General features: G+C 59.7%; 1 protein-coding gene across 1 annotated transcript; it reads left to right on the top strand.

The window, feature by feature from the left end:
* The first annotated feature begins 3,091 nt into the window (after window positions 1–3,091).
* KCTD20 (potassium channel tetramerization domain containing 20) lies at window positions 3,092–15,984 on the top strand. The gene is made up of 8 exons (XM_054176299.1): window positions 3,092–3,111; window positions 6,201–6,400; window positions 7,398–7,692; window positions 9,626–9,728; window positions 10,917–11,037; window positions 12,818–13,015; window positions 14,118–14,228; window positions 15,692–15,984. The coding sequence occupies exons 1-8, from the start codon at window positions 3,092–3,094 to the stop codon at window positions 15,982–15,984; spliced, it is 1,341 nt and encodes a 446-aa protein (XP_054032274.1).
* Window positions 15,985–16,557: the final 573 nt, after the last annotated feature.

Genomic DNA, 16,557 nt, shown 5'->3' with positions numbered 1-16,557 from the left:
ACAGGACTGCAGGTATGGCCTAACCTGGGCCGAGGTGTGGCCTGAGAGCAATAGTGAGTGAGGAGCCCACATCTGTGCTTGACAGGGGCAAAAATGCTCTCAGGAGAAACAAAGAATCCCCAGCTGCTGGTGAGTGAGAGAGCTGCTGAGTCCTGCAAGGTTTGAAGGCTGTAGAATTGGGCCAAAAGCAGGGGTGGGCAGGGGAAGAGGGGCCTGTGGAAGCAGGCTGTGTCACTGCTTTGGAAGTGCCTCTCTTCTGCTGGGCTCTGGGCAGTGCTGACACTGCCTGCACAGCTCCTGCTCTGGACCTGCTCCAGCCTCCCACTGCCCTGCTTGGAGTCAGAGCCCAACCTCACAGACACAAGGGGTGAGAAGGGCCCAGGGTTCCCACCTCAGCCTGCATCTGGCCTCCCAAGTGCCAAAGCCACTCGTGGTGTGTGGCACAGCAGAGCCTTGGCCACCACATCCCTCCTGGCTGCTGCCTCTGCGCCGCGCTCCCAGCCGTGGCGCAGACAGACCCTGAACCAGCCTCTAATCCTGAGGGGCAGGAAATTCTTCTCCTTACTTATCTTAAGCCTGAGAGATTGCTCTTTTTTTTCTTTGCCAATCCAATCCTTGCTAACTTGGGGTTTTTTTTTTCCCCTGCTTTTATGTTCAGAGAAGCTTTGTGGCCTGTTCCAAGGGCTGTGCTTGGAGGAACTGAAGCGAGGTGAAAACCTTTCCCGAGAGCCTCGCAGGGAGAGCTGAAATGCAGCAAGTTCCAGAGCCAGGGACTGGAAAATTAGGTCAGGCACACACACCCTGCTGAGAATAATTGGAGATGGCACTGGCTTTGCAGATTTCCAGCAGTGTTGTCACCTTAAAAAGCAGTTGGTTGGAGCCTGATGTAAGCCCTGGTGGTTACGCTGTGGTTCGGAGTGCCGGCGAGCAGCTGAGTCACTCTGTGCTGCTTGCTCCTCACTGCTCTCAGAGGACAGAACACAGAGTTAAGCAGCTTGGAAAGGACTTTGGAGAGCATCAAGTCCAACCTATCCCCCAGCACCATCTGATCAACTAAGCCATGGCATCAAGGGCCTCATCCAGGCTCTTCCTAAACACCTCCAGGGATGGGGACTCCACCACCTCCCTGGGCAGCACATCCCCAGGGCCAATTTCTCTTTCTATGAAGAACTTCTTCCTCACCTCCAGCCTGAACCTCCCCTGGCACAGCTTGAGACTGTGTCCTCTTGTTCTGGTGCTGCTTGCCTGGGAGAAGAGCCCAACCCCCACCTGGCTCCAACCTCCCTTCAGGGAGTTGCAGAGAGCAAGAAGGTCTCCCCTGAGCCTCCTCTCCTGCAGGCTAAGCAACCCCAGCTCCCTCAGCCTCTCCTCCCAGGGCTGTGCTCCAGACCCCTCCCCAGCTTTGCTGCTGAGGGCTTTGTAGATACCTCCACCTTTGAGACCTAATTATCAATCACCTCTAACCTCTTGCAATGCTCATTAGTTGGTCATGCCACAGACTCTTTTCAAGAGGGCCCAGCACTGCCCCTCTGCTCTGGTGAGAGCTCAGCTGGAGCACTGTGTCCAGCTAGGGGACCCCTCAACACAAGAGACACATGGACCTGCTGCAGTGGGCCCACAGGAGGTGGGAAGGAGAAAGCTCCAGGGAGAGCTCAGAGCAGCATTTCAGTATCTGAAGGGGACCCTAGAGGGAGGCTGGGCAGGGGCTGTTGCCAGGGGCTTGCAGTGACAGGGTTGAGGGGCAGTGGTTTGGAACTGGAGCAGGGGAGATTCAGACTGGGCACCAGGAGGAGGCTCTTACAGCAAGAGTGGTGAAATACTGCAACAGGTTGCCCAGGGATGTGGCTGGAGACATTCAAGGGCAGCCTTGCTGTGGCCCTGGGCAGCCTGCTCTAGCTGCAGATGTCCCTGCTGAGTGGACAAGAGGAGTTTGGAAGCTCCCTTCCAACCCAGTGCAATCTGTGGTCTGTAAACAGCTTTGCTGGTTTCTAACTTGGGGTTGTAGTCCTTGTTCCTTAGCCTTGGGATTTGGGTTCCAATTTGATTGGATCTCTTGCAAAACGTTTTTAGGCTAGCAAGGCCTTCAGAAACTTCCCAGAAAACCTGTTGAGAGCTGAGCTGAGCTGAAGAGCAAAGCTCTGACAGCTCAGGCACTGCTTGGCTGTCAGCTGGAACCACAAGGGGGAAGCTGTAGGAGAGTCAAAACAGAAGAAGTGGCATCCTGGCCTGCAGCAGGCAGAGTGTGGCCAGCAGCAGCAGGGACAGAGAGGTCATTCTGCCCTGTGCTCAGCACTGCTGAGGCCACACCTGGAGTCCTGTGGCCAGTTCTGGGCTCCTCAGGTCAGGAAGGACATTGAGAGACTTGAAGGTGTCCAGAGAAGGGCAACCAAGCTGGGGAGGGGTCTGGGGCACAGCCCAGAAAGCATCAGGGGAGATTCTTGGCTTTAAACCACACACACATTGCTTCTCCCAGCTCCTGAGCAGGGCCTGGGCTTGCAGGTGCTCCTGCTTTGGACTCAAAGCAAACAGCCAAAGCTCTGCTGGTGAGTGTGGTTTCTAAGGCCAGGCTGGAGGTGGCTGTGAGCAACCTGCTGTGGTGTGAGGTGTCCCTGCCCATGGCAGGGGCCTGGAGCTCCCTTCCAACCCTGACAGTTCTGTGATTCACAGAGTCATTAAGGTTGGAGAAGGCCTCTAAGGTCATTAAGTCCAACCTCCAAACCCCCTGGTGCCTCAGCCTCCAAACCCCCTGGTGCCTCAGCCTCCAAACTTCCTGATGCCTCAGCCTCCAAACCCCCTGGTGCCTCAGCCTCCAAACCCCCTGGTGCCTCAGCCTCCAAACCCCCTGGTGCCTCAGCCTCCAAACCCCCTGGTGCCTCAGCCTCCAAACCCCCTGGTGCCTCAGCCTCCAAACCCCCTGGTGCCTCAGCCTCCAAACCCCCTGGTGCCTCAGCCTCCAAACCCCCTGGTGCCTCAGCCTCCAAACCTCCTGGTGCCTCAGCCTCCAAACTTCCTGATGCCTCAGCCTCCAAACCTCCTTCCTGGCTTTGTTCCTTGTCCCATTTGGTCAGCTCACCACACACAGAGGACCCACATGGAGGGGGAGGAGTTGAAGTGAGGCCCAGCTCAGGACATCCATGCAGCCTGCAGCCCCAGGCAGGTATTCCAGCACGCTCCCAACCCTTAACCACAGCAGCAACCCCACAGGAGACAATGAGGTCTCAAGCTGTGCCAGGGGAGGGTTAGGCTGGAGGTGAGGAGGAAGTTCTTCATAGAAAGAGAGATTGGCCCTTGGGCTGTGCTGGAGTCCCCATCCCTGGAGGTGTTTAGGCAGAGCCTGGCTGAGGCCCTTGGTGCCATGGTTGAGTTGCTCAGATGGTGCTGGGGGAGAGGTTGGACTTGATGCTCTCAAAGGTCTCTTCCAACCTGCTTTATTCTATTCTGCAAGTATCTGAAAGGAGATTGGAGCCAGGTGGGGGTTGGTCTCTCCTCCCTAGTAACAAGTGACAGAATGAGAATGGCTTCAGGTTACTCCACAGCAGCTTTAGGTTGGGCATTGAAAGAAACTTCTGCACTCAAAGGTTTCTCAACCCCTAGAAGAGGCTCCCTAGGGAAGTGGTTGAGTGCCCAGCCCTGGAGGTGTGCCAAAGAGGCCAAGCTGTGGTGCTGAGGGCAGCAGGCTTGGTAGAGTTAGAGAATGGCTGGGCTCAGTGGGCTTCTTTTCCAACTGAAATGGTTCTGTGATGGTCAGTGGCAGAGGTTGGTCCTCCAGCAGCTGAGCATGCAACCCAGCTCCTGGGAAGCGAGCTCAGCTTGCTCCTGATCTGTCCCATGCTCCCAGCTGGGCTGTGCTTACCAGAGGGCAGGAACATGCATGGAAAGGAGCCTCAGAAGAAGGTGGGAACCTGCTGGTGTTCTCCAGCCACAGGGCAGCTGCTGGGGCACAGCCTGGGTGTAGGCTACAAGTCAGGGGAAGCCTTGGGCTGGCAGCCTGGCTGCTCCTGAATCCTGGAGCCAGAGAATGCCCTGGGTTGGAAGGGACCTCCACAGCTCATCCAGTCCAGCCTCCTCTCCTCTTCTTTGTTCTCCTAAAGGACTTCCCTGCAGTGCTTCCCAGGAGCACTTTCATGGGAGTGAAAAGCTGAATTCCTGCTAATTAGTATTTATGGAGCTCCATTCCCAGCACAGGGAGTTCCCCTTGATCCTGGGCAAGAAAGGAGCCCAGGCCATTGGTGAGCTGCTTGGCCTTCAGAGGGCTTTGTGGCCTGGTTTCAGTGCAGGGCTCTGTGTGTGTCTGTGACAGGTTTGTCACCTCCAGTGACTGCTTTGGGGCTGGGTGCCCCAGCCAGGTGTGCTGCAGGGATCCTTAGTCACTGACCTGGGGCCTGCATTTGGGCATGCCAGGAGGGGACAGGAGGCAGGAAGGTGCCATTGGCCTGGCCCAGGATGGCTGAGTGTTTGGCTTCCAGATCCAGAGATTCACAGAATGGGCTGGGTTGGAAGGGACCTTCAAGCTCATCCAGTTCCAACCCCCCCTGCCACGGGCAGGGCCACCTCCCACCAGCCCAGGCTGCTCAAGGCCTCATCCAACTCACCCTTGAGCACCTCCAGGCAGGGGGCAGCCACAGCCTCCCTGGGCAGCCTGTGCCAGAGTCTCCCCACCCTCCCTCTCAGGAGTTTCTTCCTCATCTCCAGTCTCAATCTGCCCTCTGCCAGCTCCAAGCCATTGCCCCTTGTCCTTTCATTGCAAGCCCTTACCCAAAGTCCCTGCCCAGCTTTCAGCTAGTGGAAGGCTGCTCTAAGGTCACCCCAGAGCTTTCTTTTCTGCAGGTCAGGTTGGCTGGGGCTCTGAGCAGCCTGCTCTGGTTGCACATGTCCCTGCTCAGTGCAGTGGGCCAGGACTGGCCAAGTCTGACAGTTCCCTTCCCAGCCAAACCACTCTGGGTTCCCATGGCTGTTGGCAAATTCAGCCTGTGTGTGCTTCATGCTCTGGGATGTGACCTAAAGAGGGACTGGTGCAGCTCAGGAGGGCAGTGTCCCTTGGCACAGCTGCTCTTTGCCTGGCTGTGGAGGGCTGAGTCCTCTCAGCTCTCCTCTCAGCTCAGTGATGCTCAATAATGGAGGGATTGTTCAGGCAGTGCAAGGGCAGCTTGCTGGCAGAGCTGCAGCAGGGCAGCTCTCTTGAAATAAAGAGGCCTAAGAGGCAGGCTTTATGCTTATCAAGTTCCCTTAGGAGAGCTGTCAGCAGCTCACAGGGCAGAGCCTGTTCTCCAGGAGCTGGGTTAGCAGCTCAGCTTGATCAGGGACTTGGTTTCCATATGGAATCCTTGGTGGGAATGAAAGAGCTCCTGAGGCACAACCCCAGGGCCTTGTTTGTGTTCCTCCCAAGGAGCCAGGCTGAAGGACAGCTCCTCTCAAGGCCTGCCCAAGATGATTGGCCATGGCAAGGGGCTGCCCCTGGGAGTCCCCATCCCTGGAGGTGTTTAGGAAGAGCCTGGATGAGGCACTCAGTGCCATGGTTGAGTTGATCAGATGGTGCTGGGGGAGAGGTTGGACTTGATGATCTCCAAGGTCTTTTCCAACCTGGTTCATTCTGTATTCTGTCCTCTCAACAAAGATGTTTTTTCCTCATAGATTCATGGAATTATCTGGGTTTGAAGGGACCTGAAAGCTCATCCAGTTCCAACCTCCCTGCCATGGGCAGGCACAGCTCCCACTAAGCCCAGGTGGCTCAAGGCCTCATCCAACCTGGCCTTGAGAGGCTGAGGGAGCTGGGGTTGCTTAGCCTGCAGGAGAGGAGGCTCAGGGGAGACCTTCTTGCTCTCTGCAACTCCCTGCAGGGAGGTTGGAGCCAGGTGGGGGTTGGGCTCTTCTCCCAGGCACCTAGCACCAGAACAAGAGGACACAGTCTCAAGCTGTGCCAGGGGAGGTTTAGGCTGGAGGGGAGGAGAAAGTTCTTCCCAGTGAGAGAGATTGGCCCTGGGGATGTGCTGCCCAGGGAGGTGGTGGAGTCCCCATCCCTGGAGGGGTTTAGGAAGAGCCTGGCTGAGGCCCTTGGTGCCAGGGTTGAGTTGATCAGATGGTGCTGGGGGAGAGGTTGGACTGGATGGTCTCAAAGGTCTTTTCCAACCTGGTTTACTCTACTCTACTCCATTCCATTCCACTCTACTCTGCTCTAACCTCTTTGGTGTTGTCTGTCCCAGCTCTTCCCTCAGGAAACGCCCCCAGGTCCTGGCCCCAGGGAGGCCCAGCATGAATGGTAGCTGTGCTGCTGGGACAGCCTGGGCACCGAGTCAGGAGGCCACTTTCCCTGTGGAGCACCTCCCAGCAGCAGTCCCTGAGGCAGAAGACAGCAAGGTGGTGCTAGGAGGTCAGAGCCCTGCTGCACTGCCCAGGACTGAGGGTAAGGATGGTGTCTTTACCTCTGATCAGCTATAAGGAAGATTCACTTCTGTGCCATCTGATCTTTGGCTTCTCCTCCCCCTCTGCTCTGCCCTGCTCAGACCTTATCTGGAGCACTGGCTCCAGTTTTGGGTTCCCCAGTTTGAGAGACAGGGAACTGCTGGAGGGAGTCCAGGGGAGGCTTGTGAGGATGATGCTCCAGCAGGGCTCCCACAGCAGCTTGCCCAGGGGCACAGTGGCCTGGGGGGGGGTGTGGAAGCTCTCCACACAAGGAGACTCCAAACCTCTCTGGGCAGCCTGCTCCAGGCCTCCAGCAGCCTCACACCAAAGAAGTTTCTCCTCCTGTCCAGGTGGAACCTCCTGGGTTCCACTTTGTGCCCCTTGGCCTGGCCCTGGGCACCACTGAGCAGAGTCTGGCCCCAGCCTCTTGCCCCCCAGCCTTTAGCTCTTGCTGAGCATTGAGCAGGTCCCCTGTGGGGCTGCTCTGCTCCAGGCTCAACAGCCCCAGGTCCTTCCTCACCAGACAGATGTTTCAGTGCCTTCATCATCCTCATAAGCCTCCCCTGGCCTCCCTCCAGCAGTTCCCTGTCTCTCTTGCACTGGGGAACCCCAAACTGGACCCAGGGCTCCAGGTGAGGTCTCAGCTGGGCAGAGCAGAGGGAGAGGAGACCCTCCCTGGCCCTGCTGGCCACACATGTGCCCCTTGCCCTTTAGCTGCTGTCCCTATGACTGGGCACCACTGCCAAGAGCCTGGCACCTTCACCTTGCTCCCTGCCCCTCAGGTGTTAATAGACACTGAGCAGACCCAGGGCTCCAGGTAAGGTCTCAGCAGGGCAGAGCAGAGGGAGAGGAGAACCTCCCTGGCCCTGCTGGCCACCCCCTTGATGCCCCCATGCCCTGCCAGGTGTGTGGCCCCTGGCTCTGTGTCAGCCTCTCCTCACACCAGAAGCTTTCCTCCCCGGGGAGCTTTCTCAGCCTCTTCTCTCTCCCTCCCTCAGCTTCCGCCTCTGAATGCCGACCGCCTGCCTGCCCAGCCGGGCCCCAGCTCTGCAGCATGCTGCCTGCCCCTGAAGACCCCCAGGGCTGCCACTGCCCCGAGGGCAGCAAGAGGCAGGCAGAGTACTTCAGCTGCCAGGAGAGGCAGGGCTGCAGCTGCCTGCCCTGCAGCTGCCTGCCGGGCAGCAGCGGCTCGCAGGCCGGCACCGCGGAGAAGGTGACGCTGGTGGTGGACGGCACTCGCTTCGCAGTCAACCCCCAGATCTTCACTGCCCACCCTGACACCATGCTGGGGAGGTGAGTGATGCCCACCCTCCCCAACCCACCTCAGGGAGCACCTCTCCTCTCAGGACAGGCCCTACAAGGAGAGGCTGAGGGAGCTGGGGTTGTTTAGCCCGGAGATGAGGAGCATCCCCTCCCTGCCCTGCTGGGCCACGCTTCTGCTGCTGCAGCCCAGGCTCTGCTTGGCTCTCTGGGCTGCCAGTGCTCCCTGCTGGCTCCTGGGGAGCTTCTCCTCCCCCAGCACCCCCACTTGAAGGTGTCCAGAGAAGGGCAACAAGGCTGGGGAGAGGCTTCAAGCATAACCCCTATGAGGAGAGGCTGAGGGAGCTGGGGTTGCTTAGCCTGCAGGAGAGGAGGCTCAGGGGAGACCTTCTTGCTCTCTGCAACTCCCTGCAGGGAGGCTGGAGCCAGGTGGGGGTTGGGCTCTTCTCCCAGGCAAGCAGCCCCAGAACAAGAGGACACAATCTCAGGCTGTGCCAGGGGAAGTTTAGGCTGGAGGTGAGGAGAAAGTTCTTCCCAGAGAGAGTTGTTGGCCATTGGGATGTGCTGCCCAGGGAGGTGGTGGAGTCCCCATCCCTGGAGGTGTTGAAGAGGGGCTTGGATGTGGCACTTGGAGCCATGGTTTGGTAGTCAGGAGGTCTTGGGTGACAGCTTGGACTGGATGATCTTTGAGGTTTGAGTCCATCCTGCCAGAGCAGGGTCACCCAGAGCAGGTCACACAGGAACACATCCAAGTGGGGCTTGAAAGACTCCACAACCTCTCTGGGCAGCCTGCTCCAGGGCTCTGGGACCCTCATGTTGAGGTGGAACCTCCTGTGCTGGAGTTTCCATCCACTGCCCCTTGTCCTACCCCAGGGTGCAGCTGAGCAGAGCCTGGCCCTGTCCCCTCCCTCCTCACCCCCAGCCCTCAGCTATTGATAGCCATTGATCAGATCCCTCTCAGCCTTCTCCTGTCCACACTAACCACCCCCAGGGCTCTCAGCCTCTCCTCCCCAGGCAGTCTCCAGTCCCTTCAGCATCCTTGGAGCCCTCCCTTGGACTCTGTCCAGCAGCTCCCTGTCCCTCCTGAGCTGGGGAGCCCAGAGCTGGCTGCAGTATTCCCCTCACACTAAAGAAGTTTCTCCTGCTGTTGAGGAGGCACCTCCTGGGCTCCAGTTCATGTCCCTTGTTCCTTGTCCTATCACAGGACACCACTGAGCAGAGCCTGGCCCCTTCTTGCCCCCCACCCTTCAGATAGTTATAACCCCAGGAAGGTTGGGGTTGGAAAGGAGCTCTGGGGACCACCCAGTCCAACCCCCCTGCTCCAGCAGGGCTCCCACAGCAGCTTGCCCAGGGGCACAATGCCCAGGGGGGGTTTGGAAGCTCTCCACACCAGGAGACTCCACAACCTCTCTGGGCAGCCTGCTCCAGGCTCCAGCAGCCTCACCCCAAACAACTTTCTCCTCTTGGCCAGATGGAACCTCCTGGCTGCCACTTTGTGCCCCCTTGGCCTGGCCCTGGGCACCACTGGGCAGAGCCTGGCCCCAGCCTCTTGCCCCCCACAGCTCCTTTAGCTCTTGCTGAGCATTGCTCAGCTGCCCTCTGGGGCTGCTCTGCTGCAGGCTCTCAGCCCCAGGGCTCTCAGCCTTTGCTCACCAGGCAGATGTTTCAGACCCTTCATCACCCTCATAAGCCTCTACTGAACTCTCTCCAGTAGTTCCCTGTCCCTCTTGAAGTGGGGAGCCCAGAGCTGGCCCCAGTGGTGCAGCTGTGTCCTCCTTGGAGCAGAGCAGAGGGGAGGGGAACCTCCCGTGGCCTGCTGGCCGCACTCCTAATGCACCCCTGGGTACTCCTGGCCCCGAGGGGCACCTTGCTGCTGGGTGGGGGAACTGCTTGTCCACCAGGCCTCCAGGAGTGAATGCATTTCAGCAGCCTGTGCACTGACCTGGTGTTTTTTGCCTCTGCCCAGGATGTTTGGCCCAGGGAGGGAGTACAACTTCACCAGGCCCAACGAGAAGGGGGAGTACGAGATCGCCGAGGGGATCAGCGCCGCCGTGTTCCGCACCGTGCTGGTGAGCACAGCACCCAGCCCCCAGGCTGGGCAAGGCCTCCCAGGCCACCCTGCCACCCTGCCAGCCAGTGCCCAGCACCTCCTGACAGCTGAGCCATGGCTCCCAGTGCCACCCCCATCCTTTCTGGAACACCTCCAGGGATGGGGACTCCACCACCACCTCCCTGGGCAGCACATCCCCAGGGCCAATCTCTCTGGCTGGGAAGAATTTCTTCCTCCCCTCCAGCCTGAACCTCCCCTGGCACAGCTTGAGACTGTGTCCTCTTGTTCTGCTGCTGGGTGCCTGGGAGAAGAGCCCAAGCCCCACCTGGCTCCAACCTCCCTTCAGGGAGTTGGAGAGAGCAAGAAGGTCTCCCCTGAGCCTCCTCTCCTGCAGGCTAAGCAACCCCAGCTCCCTCAGCCTCTCCTCCCAGGGCTGTGCTCCAGACCCTTCCCCAGCCTTGTTGCCCTGCTCTGGACACCTTCCAGCACCTCCAGATCCTTCCTGGCACAGAGGCTCCAGAACTGGCCCCAGAGCTCCAGCAGAGTGGAGCAGAGGGGCAGAATCCCCTCCCTGGCCCTGCTGGCCACACTTCTCCTGCTGCAGCCCAGGCTCTGCTTGGCTCTCTGGGCTGCCAGTGCTCCCTGCTGGCTCCTGCTGAGCTTCTCCTCCCCCAGCACCCCCACTTGAAGGTGTCCAGAGAAGGGCAACAAGGCTGGGGAGAGGCAATTTCCAGCAGCTCAACCTCTTTCCTGACCTGAGGAGCCCAGAGCTGGCCACAGGACTCCAGCTGTGGCCTCAGCAGTGCTGAGCACAGGGCAGGATGAGCTCCCTGCTCCTGCTGGCCACACTCTGCCTGCTGCAGGCCAGGCTGCCCTTGGCCTTCTTGGCCCCCTGGGCACACTGCTGGCTCACATTCAGCTGCTGTCCACCGGTACCCCCAGGCCCCTTTCTGACCTCCCTGCACCTGAGGTGTTATGAAAGCCCTGTGCCATGGGAAAGGTTGGCACTGGAGCTCACCTCTCATCAGAGCCAAGAGGATCTGGGAGGAGGTTTGGATTCTCAGACAGGCAGGGCTGGTGACAGAGCTGAAGGTAGCCTCTGGAAGCCTCAGGTGTTGCTCAACCAAGCAAAGGAGCTCATTAAAAATGATCAGAGTCCAAGGTAGCCTTAATTTTGCTCTCTTTAAACCTCTCCTTTCCTTTGCAGGACTATTACAAAACAGGAATCATTAACTGCCCTGATGGGATCTCCATCCCAGACCTGAGGGACACCTGTGATTACCTCTGCATAAACTTTGACTTCAACACAATCAAATGTCAAGATCTAAGTAAGTGTGGCGAGAAAATTGACCCCCTAGGAGCTCACCTGCCTGGTGCTGAGCACTCTGAGCCTGCTTCAGTGCAGTTCTCAATTCACAGAGGGGGTTAGGGTGGAAGGGACCTCCAAAGGTCATCTACTCCAGGGACATCCCCCCCCTGGATCAGGTTGTCAGAGCCCTGTTGAGCCTGACCTTGAGTATCTCCAGGGACAGGGCCTCAAGCACCTCCCTGGGGAACCTCTTGCAGTGCTCCAGCAGCCTCAGGGTGCAGAACTTGTTCCTCACATCCAATCTCAGCCTGCTCTGCTCTCATCTCATAGAATCATAGGAGCAATCAGGTTGGAAAAGACCTCAAGGGTCATCAAGTCCAAGCTGGCCCCCAGCACCTCCTGACAACTAAACCATGGCTCCAAGGGCCACATCCAAGCCCCTCCTGAACACCTCCAGGGATGGGGACTCCACCACCTCCCTGGGCAGCACATCCCCAGGGCCAATCTCTCTGGCTGGGAAGAACTTTTTCCTAACATCCAACCTATCACCCAGCACCACCTAACCAACTAACCCAGGGCACCAAGCACCCCATCCAGTCTCCTCCTGAACACCTCCAGGGATGGGGACTCCACCACCTCCCTGGGCAGCACATCCAATGGACAATCACTCTCTCTGTAGAACTTCCTCTTAACCTCCAGACTGAACCTCCCCTGGCACAGCTTGAGACTGTGTCCTCTTGTTCTGCTGCTGGCTGCCTGGGAGAAGAGCCCAACCCCCACCTGGCTCCAACCTCCCTGCAGGCAGTTGCAGAGAGCAAGAAGGTCTCCCCTGAGCCTCCTCTTCTGCAGGCTAAGCAACCCCAGCTCCCTCAGCCTCTCCTCCCAGGGCTGTGCTCCAGACCCCTCCCCAGCTTTGTTGCCCTTCTCTGGACACCTTCCAGCAGCTCAACCTCTTTCCTGACCTGAGGAGCCCAGAGCTGGCCACAGGACTCCAGCTGTGGCCTCAGCAGTGTCCAGAGAAGGGCAACAAAGGGAGGTGGTTGAGTCCCCATCCCTGAGGGTGTTTAAAGAGGCAGGGATGTGGTGCTGAGGGCTGTGGTTTAGCCCCGGCCTTGGCAGAGTGAGAGAATGGTTGGATGGGATGAGCTCAAAGGTCTTTGTGTCCAGTTGCTTAGCCTGCAGCAGAGGAGGCTCAGGGGAGACCTTCTTGCTCTCTGCAACTCCCTGAAGGGAGGTTGGAGCCAGCTGGGGGTTGGGCTCTTCTCCCAGGCAAGCAGCACCAGAACAAGAGGACACAGTCTCAGGCTGTGCCAGGGGAGGTTTAGGCTGGAGGGGAGGAAGAAATTCTTCCCAGCCAGAGAGATTGGCCCTGGGGATGTGCTGCCCAGGGAGGTGGTGGAGTCCCCATCCCTGGAGGTGTTCAGGAGGAGACTTGACAGGGTGCTTGGTGCCATGGGTTAGTTGGTTAGGTGGTGCTGGGTGATAGGTTGGACTTGATGATCTTGAAGGTCTCTTCCAACCTGGTTTGTTCTGTTCTGTTCTATTTTCTCTTCTGTTCTGTTCTATTCTATTCTGTTCTGTCCTGTCCTACCCTACCCTACCCTACCCTCTCCTCTCCTCATGCCAAGGTTCTGCAGTGCCATGTGCAGCCCATGTGCAGTGCAGCCTCCTGCAGCAGCTTTGGCCACTGCTGGAGGCTGAACGGCAGGAGGTTGCCTAAGGCAGAGTGCAGGCTGCGCTCTGGGGGGCCTCTGGCTCAGGCAGGCCCAGAGCTCAGCCCGTGCTTGCTGTCTCCTCAGGTGCTCTGCTGCATGAGCTCTCCAACGATGGGGCTCACAAGCAGTTTGACTCCTACCTGGAGGAGCTGATCCTGCCCATCATGGTGGCCAGCGCCCGCAAGGGGGAGCGGGAGTGCCACATCGTGGTGCTCACCGACGAGGACACCGTGGACTGGGATGAAGACCACCCTCCCCCCATGGGAGAGGAGTACTCACAGAGTAAGGGCTCTGCACTGGGGCTGCCTTCAGCACCACGGCTGGCTGCCAGGAAAGGGCCCCACAGCAGCCTCCCTCCAGGAGGAGAGGCTGGCACCTGGAGTGTGGTCCCTGCCTCTGGGCTGGGGGCTGCCGGAGGCAGGGTGCTTGGAGCCTTGCTCTGAGCCCTCCACTGGCACTGGCAGCACTCACTGGGCCTTCTCCTTCTGGGTGCTGCCTCTTCCTCTGGCACTGGCAGCACTCACTGGGCCTTCTCCTTCTGGGTGCTGCCTCTTCCTCAGCCTTTTCCTGGCTCCCTAGTCGGTGAATCTTCTGCTCACAAACCCAGCCCCAGCCAGACTGTGGTCTGCATCACTGCCCCCACCACGGGGGTGCAGCTAACTCCTGCAAGCTGTGGGTTGGAAGGGAGCTCTGGAACACAGCCACTCCAACCCCCCTGCCCCAGCAGGGCTCCCCCAGCAGCTTGCCCAGGGGCACAGTGCCCAGGGGGGGTTGGAAGCTCTCCACCCCAGCAGACTCCACAACCTCTCTGGGCAGCCTGCTCCAGGCTCCAGCAGCCTCACCCCAAACAACTTTCTCCTCCTGCTCAGCTCCAACCTCCTGGCGGCCACTCTGTGCCCCTTGCCCCTGGGCACCACTCAGCAGAGCCTGGCCCCAGCCTCTTGCCCCCCACAGCTCCTTTAGCTCTTGCTGAGCATTGCTCAGCTGCCCTCTGGGGCTGCTCTGCTGCAGGCTCTCAGCCCCAGGGCTCTCAGCCCCTGCCAGAGCTGCTCCAGGCCCCTCAGCAGCTTTGTGGCCCTCAGTTGGACTCTGCCCAGCAGTTCTTTGTCTCCTGAGCTGGGGAGCCCAGAGCTGGCCCCAGGGCTGCAGCTGTGGCCTGGCTGGGGCAGAGCAGAGGGGCAGCAGAGCCTCCCCTGCCCTGCTGGCCACACTCTTCTCCATGCCCCCCAGGACCCCCTGCAGCTCCTTGGCTGTGCGAGTTCCTCGCTGGCTGACCCCAACCAGGAGAGCAGGCACCTGAAGCAGGGCTTGGGAAGCAGAGCTGTTTGTTGAGCATGTCAAGAGCAGGGAGCAGCTGCTGACCCCCACCCCTCTGTCTCTGCAGTCCTTTACAGCTCCAAGCTCTACAGGTTCTTCAAGTACATCGAGAACCGGGACGTGGCCAAGGCCGTGCTGAAGGAGCGGGGCCTGAAGAACATCCGCATCGGCATCGAGGGTGAGGGCTGCTGCAGCTCAGGGGCTCCTGGCCTGGCCCACAGCCTCCCCAGCAGGCCTGCAGCCTGGGGACACAGTGCCTGCAGAGCAGCCTGGCCAGAAGGGACCTGGGGGTGCTGGTTGGCTGTAGGCTGAAGGCAGCCTGCGCCGCTCCGCGGGGGCTTTGCTGGGCCAGGCGTGGGCCTGGGGGGAGAGGTCTCTGGGGCCTTCCCTGGAGCTGGGCTTGCCTCTGCCTGGCAGAGGGGAGGCCTTTGGGGCCTCTCCTGTGCTCTGTGTTGGGCAGGGGGATGGGGCTGTTGTTGCTTGAGTTCCTGCCTGCATCCCTGCACCTTTGCTCCCTTCTGCCTTTGCCTTGTGCTGCCTGGGAGGCTTCAGGGCCTGGGTTGTGCCCAGTGCCCTTGCACCAAGCTGCTGCTTGTGACCAGCACCCCCAGAGCAGGAAACTTGGGCTGCTGGTTGGCCACACTGACCTCCTACACATCCAAGGGCAGGAGACTGAACTCATCCAAGTGCCAGGTTCTACACATTGGCCACAACAACCCCAGGCAGTGCTGCAGGCTGGGGGCAGAGTGGCTGAGAGCAGCCAGGCAGAGAGGGACCTGGGGGGAGTGGGGGAGAGCAGCTGAACAGGAGCCAGCAGTGTGCCCAGGTGGCATCCTGCTCCTGCAGCTGGGTCAGGGCAGTCCCAAGCACTGCTATAGGCTGGGCAGGGACTGGCCTGAGAGCAGCCCTGAAGGAAAGGACTTCATAGAATCATAGAATCAACAGGGTTGGAAGAGACCAGCAAGAGATCAGCAAGTCCAAGCTGTCACCCAAGACCTCAGGACTAAACCATGGCTCCAAGTGCCACATCCAATCCCCCCCTGAACACCTGCAGGGATGGGGACTCCACCACCTCCCTGGGCAGCACATCCCAAGGGCTAACAACTCTCTCAATGAAGAACTTTCTCCTCACCTCCAGCTTAAACCTCCCCTGGCACAGCTTGAGACTGTGTCCTCTTGTTCTGGTGCTGGGTGCCTGGGAGAAGAGCCCAGCCCCCACCTGGCTACAGCCACCTTTCAGGGAGTTGTAGAGAGCAATGAGGTCTCCCCTGAGCCTCCTCTCTGCAGGCTGAGCAACCCCAGCTCCCTCAGCCTCTCCTCCCAGGGCTTAGGTGTTCAGCAGGAGCCTGGCTGAGGCCCTTGGTGCCGAGGTCTGGTTGATCAGAAGCTGCTGGGTGAGAGGTTGGACTTGATGATCTTGGAGGCCTCTTCCAACCTGGCTGGTTGTGTGCTTCTAAACCAGCTGGCTGCTTCCCCAAAGAGAGACTGGCCCTGGGGCTGTGCTGCCCAGGGAGGTGGTGGAGTCCCCAGGCCTGGGAGAGCCTGGCTGAGGCCCTGGGTGCCAGGGCTGGGTCGGTCAGGAGGTGCTGGCTGCCAGCCGGGGCTCGGTGACTGCAGCCCGGCGGCTGGCTGTCTTTGCAGGCTACCCCACCTGCAAGGAGAAGGTGAAGAGGAGGCCCGGGGGCCGCTCCGAGGTGATCTACAACTACGTGCAGAGGCCTTTCATCCAGATGTCCTGGGAGAAGGAGGAGGGCAAGAGCCGGCACGTCGACTTCCAGTGCGTGCGCAGCAAGTCCCTGACCAACCTGGTGAGCGTGGGGGACGACGTCTCGGAGGAGCAGGAGGTCCTCCTGCACCACCCCCCGCAGGTGGATGAACTCGACAGGCTCAACGCCCCCTTCTCCCAGATGGCTGTGAACGACCTGCCCGATTAGCGGCGGCTCCGGGGGGCCGGGGGGGGGAGGGAAGGGTTGGCCCTGCCGGGGGCCGCTCGGCCTCCCGCCGGAGCTGCGGCTCCTCGCCGGTGTGCTTTGGCCTGCCGCCTGCTCTCGCTGCAGCGTCATACCCCGAGCATGTTCACCCAGGGCATCGTCTTCATCGTGCGACCAGAAGCGGCGTCTCCCCCGAGACAGAGGACCTCTGCTGCTCGGCTCCGCGCCGGGGGCTGCCGGGATCGCCGAATGCTTTCCCCTCCGCCTCTCGAAGGGGAGCAGACAGAAGCCTGCAGACACCCTCCTGAGCGAGAGGAGATCCTGGGCCCCTCAAGGCAGAGCTTTCCCAACCATTTAAAGCACTCAGCTTTGCTTTTTGTGATCATCGAGCTACAAAGGACCCGGCGTCAAAGCGGGGCAGGTGCTGCTCTTTCATCGACCAGCAGAAATGTAGCACAGTCGGCAGCAGCGGGGAGAAGCTCCTGGGGTGGTGGAGGAGTGACAGCAGAAGCCTGAGCCTGGAGGAACCTCTTCACACTGCCACCTGGCTTTGCGGCCAGCAGCTTCAGGCTGCTC

The sequence above is a fragment of the Dryobates pubescens genome, chromosome 35 (genome assembly GCF_014839835.1).
Source record: "Dryobates pubescens isolate bDryPub1 chromosome 35, bDryPub1.pri, whole genome shotgun sequence".
NCBI classification, from domain to species: Eukaryota; Metazoa; Chordata; class Aves; order Piciformes; family Picidae; genus Dryobates; species Dryobates pubescens.
This window is presented reverse-complemented; position numbering and strand designations above follow the sequence as displayed.

Bases quoted from the DNA above. Each gene is read 5' to 3' on its own strand.
- KCTD20 (XM_054176299.1), top strand. From the start codon at position 3,092: ATGGAGGGGGAGGAGTTGAA. The intron at 11,038-12,817 runs GTAAGTGTGGCG...CTGTCTCCTCAG, and splicing joins AATCAAATGTCAAGATCTAA to GTGCTCTGCTGCATGAGCTC. The intron at 13,016-14,117 runs GTAAGGGCTCTG...CTGTCTCTGCAG, and splicing joins GGGAGAGGAGTACTCACAGA to TCCTTTACAGCTCCAAGCTC.